Source organism: Telmatherina bonti (genome assembly GCF_933228915.1).
Source record: "Telmatherina bonti genome assembly, chromosome: 14".
NCBI lineage: Eukaryota > Metazoa > Chordata > Actinopteri > Atheriniformes > Telmatherinidae > Telmatherina > Telmatherina bonti.
Window position 1 is genome coordinate 40,559,063 of NC_136612.1, and position 12,314 is coordinate 40,571,376.

Below are 12,314 nucleotides of genomic sequence, written 5' to 3' on the forward strand. Positions count from 1 at the left end.
ATGGGGAGCGTGATGGGGATGGGGAGCGTCATGAAGATGGGTAGCGTGATGGGGATGAGGACGGGGAGCGTGATGAGGATGGGGAGCGTGATGAGGATGGGGAGCGTGATGGGGATGGGAGCATCATGAGGATGAGGAGCGTGATGAGGATGGGGAGCGTGATGAGGATGAAGATGGGGAGCGTGATGAGGATGAAGATGGGGAGCGTGATGAGGAGCGTCAAGAGGATGGGGAGGGTAATGAGGATGAAGAGCGTGATGAGGATGGGGAGCGTGATGGGGATGGGAGCATCATGAGGATGGGAACGTGATGAGGATGGGGAGCGTGATGGGGATGGGGAGCGTCATGAAGATGGGTAGCGTGATGGGGATGAGGACGGGGAGCGTGATGAGGATGGGGAGCGTGATGAGGATGGGGAGCGTGATGGGGATGGGGAGCGTGATGAGGATGAAGATGGGGAGCGTGATGAGGATGAAGATGGGGAGCGTCATGGGGATGGGGAGCGTGATGGGGAGCGTGATGGGGAGCGTGATGGGGAGCGTGATGGAGATGGGAGCGTCATGAGGATGAGGAGCGTAGTGGGGATGGGGATGGGAGCGTCATGAGGATGAGGAGCGTGATGGGGATGACAGCGTCATGGGGATAAGGAGGGTCATGAGGATGGGGAGCGTAGTGGGGATGGGGATGGGAGCGTCATGAGGATGAGGAGCGTGATGGGGATGACAGCGTCATGGGGATAAGGAGGGTCATGAGGATGGGGAGCGTAATGGGGATGGGAGCGTCATGAGGATGAGGAGCGTGATGGGGATGACAGCGTCATGGGGATAAGGAGGGTCATGAGGATGGGGAGCGTAATGAGGATTAAGATGGGGAGCGTCATGAGGATGGGGAGCGTAATGGGGATGGAGCGTCATGAAGATGGGGAGCGTGATGGGGATGAGGATGGGGGGCGTGAGCAGGATGGGGAGCTTGATGAGGATGGGGAGCGTAATGGGGATGAAGACGGGGAGCGTGATGAGGATGAAGACGGGGAGCATGATGAGGATGAAGATGGGGAGCTTGATGAGGATAAGGAGGGTCATGAGGATGGGGAGTGTGACGGAGATGGGGAGCGTGATGGGGATGACAGCGTCATGAGGATGGGGAGCGTGATGGGGATGAAGATGGGGAGCTTAATGAAGATGGGGAGCGTGATTGGGATGAAGATGGGGAGCTTGATGAAGATGAGGAGAGTCATGAGGATGAGGAGCGTGATGGGGATGGGGAGCGTGATGGGGATGGGGAGCGTGATGGGGATGAGGAGCGTGATGGGGATGACAGCGTCATGAGGATAAGGAGGGTCATGAGGATGGAGAGCGTAATGAGGATGAAGATGGGGAGCGTGATCAGGATGGGGAGCGTCATGACGATGAGGAGCGTCATGAGGATGGGGAGCGTGATAAAGATGGAGCGTCATGAAGATGGGTAGCGTGATGGGGATGGGGATGGGGGCGTGATGAGGATGGGGAGCGTGATGAGGATGGGGAGCGTGATGAGGATGGGGAGCGTGATGAGGATGGGGAGGGTGATCAGGATGGGGAGTGTGATCAGGATGGGGAGTGTGATCAGGATGGGGAGCGTGATGAAGATGGAGAGGGTGATGAAGATGGAGAGGGTGATGAGGATGGGGAGCGTAATGGGGATGGGGAGCGTAATGGGGATGGAGGGTCATGAGGATGGGGGTGTGATGAGGATGGGGAGCGTCATGAAGATGGGTAGCGTGATGGGGATGAGGACGGGGAGCGTGATGAGGATGGGGAGCGTGATGGGGATGGGGAGCGTAATGGGGATGGGAGCGTCATGAAGATGGGGAGCTTGATGAAGATGAGGAGAGTCATGAGGATGGGGAGCGTGATGAGGATGAAGATGGGGAGCGTGATGAGGATGAAGATGGGGAGCGTGATGAGGAGCGTCAAGAGGATGGGGAGGGTAATGAGGATGAAGAGCGTGATGAGGATGGGAACGTGATGAGGATGGGGAGCGTGATGGGGATGGGAGCATCATGAGGATGAGGAGCGTGATGAGGATGGGGAGTGTGATGGGATGAGGATGGGGAGCGTGATGAGGAGCGTCAAGAGGATGGGGAGGGTAATGAGGATGAAGAGCGTGATGAGGATGGGGAGCGTGATGGGGATGGGAGCATCATGAGGATGGGAACGTGATGAGGATGGGGAGCGTGATGGGGATGGGGAGCGTCATGAAGATGGGTAGCGTGATGGGGATGAGGACGGGGAGCGTGATGAGGATGGGGAGCGTGATGAGGATGGGGAGCGTGATGGGGATGGGAGCATCATGAGGATGAGGAGCGTGATGAGGATGAGGATGGGGAGCGTGATGAGGATGAAGATGGGGAGCGTGATGAGGATGAAGATGGGGAGCGTGATGAGGAGCGTCAAGAGGATGGGGAGGGTAATGAGGATGAAGAGCGTGATGAGGATGGGGAGCGTGATGGGGATGGGAGCATCATGAGGATGGGAACGTGATGAGGATGGGGAGCGTGATGGGGATGGGGAGCGTCATGAAGATGGGTAGCGTGATGGGGATGAGGACGGGGAGCGTGATGAGGATGGGGAGCGTGATGGGGATGGGGAGCGTGATGAGGATGAAGATGGGGAGCGTGATGAGGATGAAGATGGGGAGCGTCATGGGGATGGGGAGCGTGATGGGGAGCGTGATGGGGAGCGTGATGGAGATGGGAGCGTCATGAGGATGAGGAGCGTAGTGGGGATGGGGATGGGAGCGTCATGAGGATGAGGAGCGTGATGGGGATGACAGCGTCATGGGGATAAGGAGGGTCATGAGGATGGGGAGCGTAGTGGGGATGGGGATGGGAGCGTCATGAGGATGAGGAGCGTGATGGGGATGACAGCGTCATGGGGATAAGGAGGGTCATGAGGATGGGGAGCGTAATGGGGATGGGAGCGTCATGAGGATGAGGAGCGTGATGGGGATGACAGCGTCATGGGGATAAGGAGGGTCATGAGGATGGGGAGCGTTGTGGGGAGGGGAGCGTCATGAGGATGAGGAGCGTGATGAGGAGCGTCAAGAGGATGGGGAGGGTAATGAGGATGAAGAGCGTGATGAGGATGGGGAGCGTGATGGGGATGAGGATGGGGAGCGTGATGAGGATGGGAGCGTCATGAGGATGGGGAGCGTAATGAGGATGGAGCGTCATGAAGATGGGTAGCGTGATGGGGATGAGGATGGGGGCGTGATGAGGATGGGGAGCGTGATGAAGATGGAGAGGGTGATCAGGATGGGGAGCGTGATGGGGATGAAGATGAGGAGAGTCATGAGGATGGGGAGCGTCATGAAGATGGGGAGCGTGATCGGGATGAAGATGGGGAGCGTGATGAAAATGAGGAGCGTCATGAGGATGAGGAGCGTGATGGGGATGGGGAGCGTGATGGGGATGAGGATGGGGAGCGTCATGAGGATGGGTAGCGTAATGAGGATGGAGCGTCATGAAGATGGGTAGCGTGATGGGGATGAGGATGGGGGGCGTGATGAAGATGGGGAGCGTAATGGGGATGAAGACGGGGAGCGTGATGAGGATGAAGACGGGGAGCGTGATGAGGATGAAGACGGGGAGCGTGATGAGGATGAAGACGGGGAGCGTGATGAGGATGAAGATGGGGAGCTTGATGAAGATGAGAAGCGTCATGAGGATGAGGAGCGTAGTGGGGATGGGAGCATCATGAGGATGGGGAGCGTAATGAAGATTGGGGATGGGGAGTGTCATGAGAATGAGGATGGGAACGTGATGAGGATGGGGAGCGTGATGGGGATGGGAGCATCATGAGGATGGGGAGCGTGATGAGGATGGGGAGCGTGATGAGGATGGGGAGCGTAATGAAGATTGGGGATGGGGAGTGTCATGAGAATGAGGATGGGGAGCGTCATGAGGATGGGGAGCGTGATGAAGATTGGGGATGGGGAGCGTCATGAGGATGGGGATGGGGAGCGTAATGAAGATGAGGATGGGGAGCGTGATGAAGATTGGGGATGGGGAGCGTCATGAGGATGGGGATGGGAAGCGTGATGATGATGGGGGAGCGTAATGGGGATGGGGAGCGTCATGAGGATGGGGATGGGGAGCGTGATGATGATGGGGGAGCGTAATGGGGATGGGGAGCGTGATGAAGATGTGGAGCGTAATGAGGATGGCCCAGAAGATGGTACCTGGTGTTAGGATCAGTGAGGATGTTGAGCAGACTCTTCATCTTACTCAGATCTTTCTTTCTGTCTGAAAACACAAAACATTTCCTGTTATTCAAACCTGGAAATAAAACTGGACAGCTGAAGTTCACACCTCTCAGGACTCCAGCTTGTTTCATCCTCCACGAGGAGTTTCGCCTGCAGCGGGGAGTGGGGGGGTGGGTGTCTTACCAAACACAGAAGACGGTTCCGCCTGTTGTGTCCAGGACTGTCTCCAAACACGGAAAAACACGACGTCATTTTGTTGTCGGGCCTGAGAACAAGTTCTCATTTCTCATGGAGGATGCAGCGGGCTTGACCTGGACCTGGACCTGGGCCCACCTGGACAACAGAGACATGGACCCACCTAGACCTAAACCCACCTAGACCTGGACCCACCTGGACCAACATAGACCTGGACCCACCTGGACCAGGACCAACCTGGACCTGGACCCACCTAGACCTAAACCCACCTAGACTCACCTGGACCAACATAGACCTGGACCCACCTAGACCCACCTGGACCAACATAGACCTGGACCCACCTGGACCTGGACCCACCTAGACCCACCTGGACCCACCTAGACCTGGACCAACCTTGACCCACTTGGACCAACATAAACCTGGACCCACCTAGACCCACCTGGACCCACCTAGACCTGGACCAACCTTGACCCACTTGGACCAACATAAACCTGGACCCACCTAGACCTGGACCAACCTTGACCCACTTGGACCAACATAAACCTGGACCCACCTAGACCCACCTGGACCCACCTAGACCCACCTGGACCAACACAGACTTGGACCCACCTGGACCTGGACCACTTAGACCCACCTGGACCAACATAGACCTGGACCCACCTAGACCTGGACCAACCTTGACCCACTTGGACCAACATAAACCTGGACCCACCTAGACCCACCTGGACCCACCTAGACCCACCCGGACAAACACAGACTTGGACCCACCTGGACCTGGACCCACCTGGACCCACCTAGACCCACCTGGACCAACACAGACTTGGACCCACCTGGACCTGGACCCACCTGGAGGTGGAAACAGACCTGCAGTTGGCAGCTCACCTTCGTTTTTGTCAATCTTGTTGATCATGCGGCGCAGCGGCTCGATGTATTTGGACAGCTGTTTGAGCTTCTCCATGTACTGCTGGTCCTCCAGGGACGTGGCTCCGGCCGGACTCATCACCGAGCTGGGGTTACCTAGCAACAGGACAGGACTCTGACTTAGTTCTTCGCCGGCAGCTCGGCGGGTCAGGAACGGAAAGTCATCTATCAGGATCAAAGGGGAACTTCTGCATGTTTATGTCTGACATGCGGCAGTCTGAGCATGCTCAGTGTGGAGAAACAGGATGTCTGATGGGTGGTGAGGAGAAGGATCAGCAAGTTATTCCATAAAAACCATCGCCGTTCCAGGAATAATCAGCTGTGATGGATAAATATACTAGACTGATGGCAGATCCGATCTCCACCTCCGACTGCCAGGTCCAAGTTCTTCCATTTTCCACACACCAGACACAAACACCCCCTCCTTTAACAACAGGAACAATAAAACCTTTTCCTGGTCCAGCTTACAGTAGGATAGCATATCAATGAAAAAATCATATTGATCAGCACTAATAATTATCAAAACATTGAAAAATCTGTATTTTGAGTGCAGCTCTGGTGGCTTTCTCTACGAGGACAGAGTCTGCGAGCGGCTTCATCGCCTGATGGAGAACATCCTGGATGGATAACGATGTATTTTATCTGCTCAGTTTTATAGTTTTTCGAACTAAACAGATCCAGCCTCAGATCTTTCATGGGAATCTATCTGTCGAGCTGTTGCATCCGACTGCATCACGCAGCACAAATGCAAGCTGTGTCAGAATACATAACGTTATTATAATCCAACATGTCTTGTGTCTGCATCAGTGCAGATGCATCTATCACTGCATGTCAATAAATTTAACACCCCAACTCTTCCCGCTGCGACATCTTTTGCTAAACACGTGCTCTCTGTTGTGGTTTGAAATAGGCGGGGCCTGCTGACAGAGTGTTTGTGATTGGTTGAGAGGAAGTAACAACTGTGGTATTAAGCTACATGATAGGCTGTAATACAAAAGGAGGGGAACTGTGTCATCAAATTATCTTCCAGCGTTCGCCTGGAGGACGCAGAAGAGGTTGTGTTACCTGGAGTGTTGAGTGGACCTGGTGAAGGGAAATTCTGGGGAGTTCTGGAGGTCGCTGGGCTGGGGGAGGGCTGTGGAGACGGGCTGGGCTGGAAACCACCTGGAGATGGAGTGGGACCAGAGCTGGAGAAAGGAGGCAGAGAAAAATTCACATTTCAAATCACATTTCTATCACTAGGAGACCTCTATTTCCACCAGGACATGATGATGAAGACACTTCCTGTCAGACTTTCCACCAATCAGAGAGCTTAAACTGATGGTAACGTCCAATCAGGAGCAGCCAAAGATCAACAAGTGATGAGAAAAGCAGGAAAATAATGATCCTCTATGGCTGGAATAAAGCCAAGAAGACGTTTGGGATGCAGCTGAGGTGGAGGTGCTGCAGTGAGGAGAGCAGGTAGATAGTAGCAGGAAGACGTGTGGAAACATGGAGACGGTGTGTGTGTGTGTGTTTCAGACATGAGAGAATGATGTGCAGATGAGAAAAGGCTTGGTCACTGCTGATCTATGTGTTATTTCTACAAACTTCTGGTTTCTCTTTATGCTGCTTCATCTGTTCATACATTCATTTTACATCATTTTAGCCTCAGAATCTGACAGCTGAGGCTGAAAACATCTCGTCTCCATGGAAACGTGGCGTCTGCGTGGAAACGTGCTAAGTGGGAGTAAAAGCTTCAGATATACAGGCCGGTTAAGATTAAAAGAAAACATGCAGCGCAAAAGTAGTAAAAACATAGCTTGGACTTGTCAGGGTCTGGTGGAGGAATAACTTGAACCTTGCTGAGTTGGGCTGTGAGGTGGGGGGCTGAGGCGACGGCTGGGGAGGAGGCGGCATCTGCGACGTGGGGACTTGCACAGGTGAGGGCGATGACATGTGTTGCGGTACCTGTGGAGGACAGTGGATGGAGACATGAAAACCAGTCTGGATCGGTACATAGAGGCAAGGCAGGTGCGTGTCTGGATCGGTACATAGAGGCAAGGCAGGTGCGTGTCTGGATCGGTACATAGAGGCAAGGCAGGTGCGTGTCTGGATCGGTACATAGAGGCAAGGCAGGTGCGTGTCTGGATCGGTACATAGAGGCAAGGCAGGTGCGTGTCTGGATCGGTACATAGAGGCAAGGCAGGTGCGTGTCTGGATCGGTACATAGAGGCAAGGCAGGTGCGTGTCTGGATCGGTACATAGAGGCAAGGCAGGTGCGTGTCTGGATCGGTACATAGAGGCAAGGCAGGTGTGTGTCTGGATCGGTACATAGAGGCAAGGCAGGTGCGTGTCTGGATCGGTACATAGAGGCAAGGCAGGTGTGTGTCTGGATCGGTACATAGAGGCAAGGCAGGTGTGTGTCTGGATCGGTACATAGAGGCAAGGCAGGTGCGTGTCTGGATCGGTACATAGAGGCAAGGCAGGTGCGTGTCTGGATCGGTACATAGAGGCAAGGCAGGTGCGTGTCTGGATCGGTACATAGAGGCAAGGCAGGTGCGTGTCTGGATCGGTACATAGAGGCAAGGCAGGTGCGTGTCTGGATCGGTACATAGAGGCAAGGCAGGTGCGTGTCTGGATCGGTACATAGAGGCAAGGCAGGTGCGTGTCTGGATCGGTACATAGAGGCAAGGCAGGTGCGTGTCTGGATCGGTACATAGAGGCAAGGCAGGTGCGTGTCTGGATCGGTACATAGAGGCAAGGCAGGTGCGTGTCTGGATCGGTACATAGAGGCAAGGCAGGTGCGTGTCTGGATCGGTACATAGAGGCAAGGCAGGTGCGTGTCTGGATCGGTACCTGCGACGTCATCACCGGTCCTGCAGCCATGGAGGGGGTGGTGTTCGGAGCAGCTCGAGGCATCTGGGCCACATTCTGCTGCATCCCAGGACGAACCAGCTTCAGAAGCAAAGACGTCAGAAATACTGAAAGCTATCCGTTCCTCAGGAATTCCCCTCCATCTGTCTCTCTGTCCATCCCTCCATCTGTCTGTCTGTCCATCCCTCCATCTGTCTGTCTGTCCATCCCTCCATCTGTCTGTCTGTCCATCCCTCCATCTGTCTGTCTGTCCATCCCTCCATCTGTCTGTCTGTCTGTCCATCCCTCCATCTGTCTGTCTGTCTGTCCATCCCTCCATCTGTCTGTCCATCCCTCCATCTGTCTGTCTGTCTGTCCATCCCTCCATCTGTCTGTCTCTCTGTCCATCCCTCCATCTGTCTGTCTCTCTGTCCATCCCTCCATCTGTCTGTCTCTCTGTCCATCCCTCCATCTGTCTCTCTGTCCATCCCTCCATCTGTCTGTCTCTCTGTCCATCCCTCCATCTGTCTGTCTCTCTGTCCATCCCTCCATCTGTCTGTCTGTCCATCCCTCCATCTGTCTCTCTGTCCATCCCTCCATCTGTCTGTCTGTCCATCCCTCCATCTGTCTGTCTGTCCATCCCTCCATCTGTCTCTCTGTCCATCCCTCCATCTGTCTGTCTGTCCATCCCTCCATCTGTCTCTCTGTCCATCCCTCCATCTGTCTGTCTGTCCATCCCTCCATCTGTCTCTCTGTCCATCCCTCCATCTGTCTGTCTGTCCATCCCTCCATCTGTCTGTCTGTCCATCCCTCCATCTGTCTGTCTGTCCATCCCTCCATCTGTCTCTCTGTCCATCCCTCCATCTGTCTCTCTGTCCATCCCTCCATCTGTCTGTCTGTCCATCCCTCCATCTGTCTCTCTGTCCATCCCTCCATCTGTCTGTCTGTCCATCCCTCCATCTGTCTCTCTGTCCATCCCTCCATCTGTCTCTCTGTCTGTCCATCCCTCCATCTGTCTCTCTGTCTGTCCATCCCTCCATCTGTCTGTCTGTCCATCCCTCCATCTGTCTGTCCATCCCTCCATCTGTCTGTCTGTCCATCCCTCCATCTGTCCATCTCTCCATCTATCTCTCCATTTGTCTGTCCATCCCTCCATCTATCTCTCCATCTGTCTCTCCATCCCTCCTTCCCTCCATCTTTCTCCATCCATCCATCCCTCCATCTTTCTCCATCCATCCATCCCTCCATCTTTCTCCATCCATCCATCTCTTTCTCCCTCCATCCATTCATCCATCCCTCCCTCCCTTCATCCCTCCATCTAGCTGTGGAGTTCTGCTGAAACAAATACCGCAGACTGATAAGGACCCAGTGAAGGTTGTGGGCTCAGACTGTGATCAGATTTACTCCCTGAGTTTGCCGAGGTGCTTGTCTTACCTGTCCAGTTGTGGCGGCAGCAGCGTTGAGCTGGGCCTGCTGCGCGGCCTGCTGCTGGAGGTTTGCTCGGGCCTGCTTTCACACAGAGGCAGAAGAAGAGGTGAAGGTCGCTGCTGCTGTTCTCAGTGGCTACTGTAGTTTTCCATCTGTGACCAGACAGGTTTTTGGATCGGAACACTTACCTGGATGGCCTGCAATTTCATCTGCTGCTGCTGGCTCAGAGAGTTGATGGGAACATGCTGCGCTGATGCCATCTGTCCAGTCAGAGACTGGGACACCATGACAGGCGGTTGCTGCTGAGGATGTGGCGGCATCTGTCCAGGCTGAGATTGAACTTGCTGCTGCACAATATGCTGAATGGACTGAGCCTGGGCCTGGGCCTGAGCCTGGGCCTGGGCCTGAGCCTGAGCCTGAGCCTGAGCCTGAGCCTGGGCCTGGGCCTGAGCCTGAGCCTGGGCCTGGGCCTGAGCCTGAGCCTGAGCCTGAGCCTGAGCCTGAGCCTGAGCCTGAGCCTGAGCCTGAGCCTGGGCCTGGGCTTGGGCTTGGGCTTGGGCGTGGGCGTGGGCTGCAGCCTGGGCCTGCTGGATCTGCAGTATCTGCTGCTGCTGTTGCTGCTGGATCATCCTCGTTTGGTGCATCTGCAGAGACAAGCAGAACACATTCCAGGGCCAGCTGAAGGTCCGAAGGTCAGTTTACACCAGCGCGTTAGCTGATGCAGATTGAGGGTTTATACTGGAGTGCAGGGTAAAAGCGTGGTGTTGTGGGCTTTTCTTCTCCATCTGCAGTCGGCTGGTGTCAGGGCCGAGTTTGTTTCAGCTGCAGCTTGTACTTTCTGTTTTACAACTATGGCAGCTGACAAGGTAGTGTCGTGAGGATATTGTCCCTCAGCTCAACATTTCACAGCACAAAAAAATGAGGAGACCTGGGGAAGGTACGTGCAAACAGACCTACCGACAGGAAAAATGCAAATCTCAGAGATGCGGGATACCTGAAACTAACCGTGATGACCTGCCTCGGTGTGGACAATAGTAAAATACACCTCTTACCACACGTAAGACTAGCGCGACGATGAGATTCCTGACCAGTGGTGGAAGTTAGCGGGCGGTAGCGGGAATGAAAGTCCAAAAGCAGTTTCCTGCATTTATTCAATAATTTTCTGAACCGCTTAATCCAATTCAGGGTGGCGGGGAAGCTGGAGCCTATCCCAGCTGGCTTTGGGCGACAGGCAGGGTACACCCTGGACAGCTCGCCAGTCCATCGCAGGGCCAGTTCTAAAATGTGTGTGGCTTTATGGAGAATGTCTCTCCCATCCAGCAGATAGTGGGAAGCCACTGCCTTGAACTTCGAGAGATTATGGAACTTCCCCTGAGTACAGACAGGAAGGACACTGGTTTCACCTTTTAAGCTTGTTGCATCCTCCACGAGAAGCAAGAACGGTTTTCTTGTTCTCAAGGTCCCAAGAAGAAAATGGTGTCATTTTCTTCTCGGGGACGTGATTCAAGATAGTTCTCGAGACATCACAACTTTTTTCTTGAGGGGCTCCGAGAAGTATTCTGTGATTGGTCAGAAACTTGAAGGAGGTGGTATCAGGAAAAGAAGGAGGTTAATATTTCCTTTATTTAAACGGAGGTAGCCTATGTCGTCATTTCCAAACAACCACGCAAGGAAATAAACAATGGATTGCTTGGAACAACAACTGGCTGAGGCGGTGATGAAGGATGAGAATCTGTACAACACTTCCCTAAAAACATACAAAGATTTGCTCATGGCTAGCAACTCATGTAGAGAAAATGGTAAACTTTGGGTGTCGACGAGAGCGTCTGCAGAAGAAAGTGGCGCCACCTCCACAACAAATTTGCGAAAGCTAAATGCTGCATTCAGCAGAGGAAGAGTGGGGACCCTGGTGGAAAACCGATTGTACCGGCACTTCATGTGTCTTTGCAGTGGCTAGACACACACATATAGCACCGTGAAACAACCACCTAATATTTCACAATAAGTAAGCACTGCTATTGTCCTATATGTGTATATTTTCATATGATTCGCACACAATGCCAGCCCATTACTGTTTTTGGTTGAAGGAGCAAACAAATTGTAGAGCTTGTGTGAATAGACGATAAGTAAAATGTGCTAAGAATGATTTTTAACATGCTATATGAACTTGAATGTTATATTGATTGTAAAATTTATAATGCAAATAATTACCACAGAGGGGCCCTCACACCCCTTTTCTTTGCTGAGCTACCCTCTTGACCTATCGGCTTTTGAGTCTGCCTCAGAGCTGTCTGCCCCACCCACGCCACAATCCTCAACAACACCAGGACCATCAACTCCTGTTCCTGCCCCTCCGTCAACCATTCCACCATCTCCTACAGTCCCCAGAACCAAACAGAGACGACGTAACAGCAAGTGCTGCACTAGACACCAGAAGAACCCAGCTTGTAGCAGCATTGGAAGCTGGACGGCAGAGGCAGGGAGCCGTGCTCCAGCTGATGGACCACTACTCACAGACAAGTGTCCTATGTTTCAGACAGTGGGGAGTAGAATCTAAAGTATGAATGCTGATTACGGGCACTCTTAAGATCTTATCCTGGAACATTTGGATAATGAGTCATCTAAATTACAAAAAGACTAGGTGGTTAAATATTCTATAGTGCTTATTCATCAAACCAGAGGGGTGCCTG

At 53.5% G+C, this 12,314-nt stretch overlaps 1 protein-coding gene across 4 annotated transcripts in view; it reads right to left on the bottom strand.

The window, feature by feature from the left end:
- The window catches only part of med15 (mediator complex subunit 15), a 38,184-nt gene that overhangs the window by 3,064 nt on the left and 22,806 nt on the right, over positions 1-12,314 (bottom strand). For 3 of the 4 annotated variants that reach the window (XM_079252786.1, XM_079252783.1, XM_079252784.1), the window contains 7 exons: positions 9,813-10,268; positions 9,631-9,705; positions 8,200-8,298; positions 7,202-7,311; positions 6,427-6,548; positions 5,323-5,457; positions 4,222-4,285 (listed from right to left, as the gene is read on the bottom strand). In XM_079252786.1, the coding sequence (XP_079108912.1) occupies positions 4,222-4,285; positions 5,323-5,457; positions 6,427-6,548; positions 7,202-7,311; positions 8,200-8,298; positions 9,631-9,705; positions 9,813-10,268 (1,061 nt within the window). The remainder of the gene's footprint in view (positions 1-4,221; positions 4,286-5,322; positions 5,458-6,426; positions 6,549-7,201; positions 7,312-8,199; positions 8,299-9,630; positions 9,706-9,812; positions 10,269-12,314) is intronic. The other variant, XM_079252785.1, reaches the window with a different exon arrangement.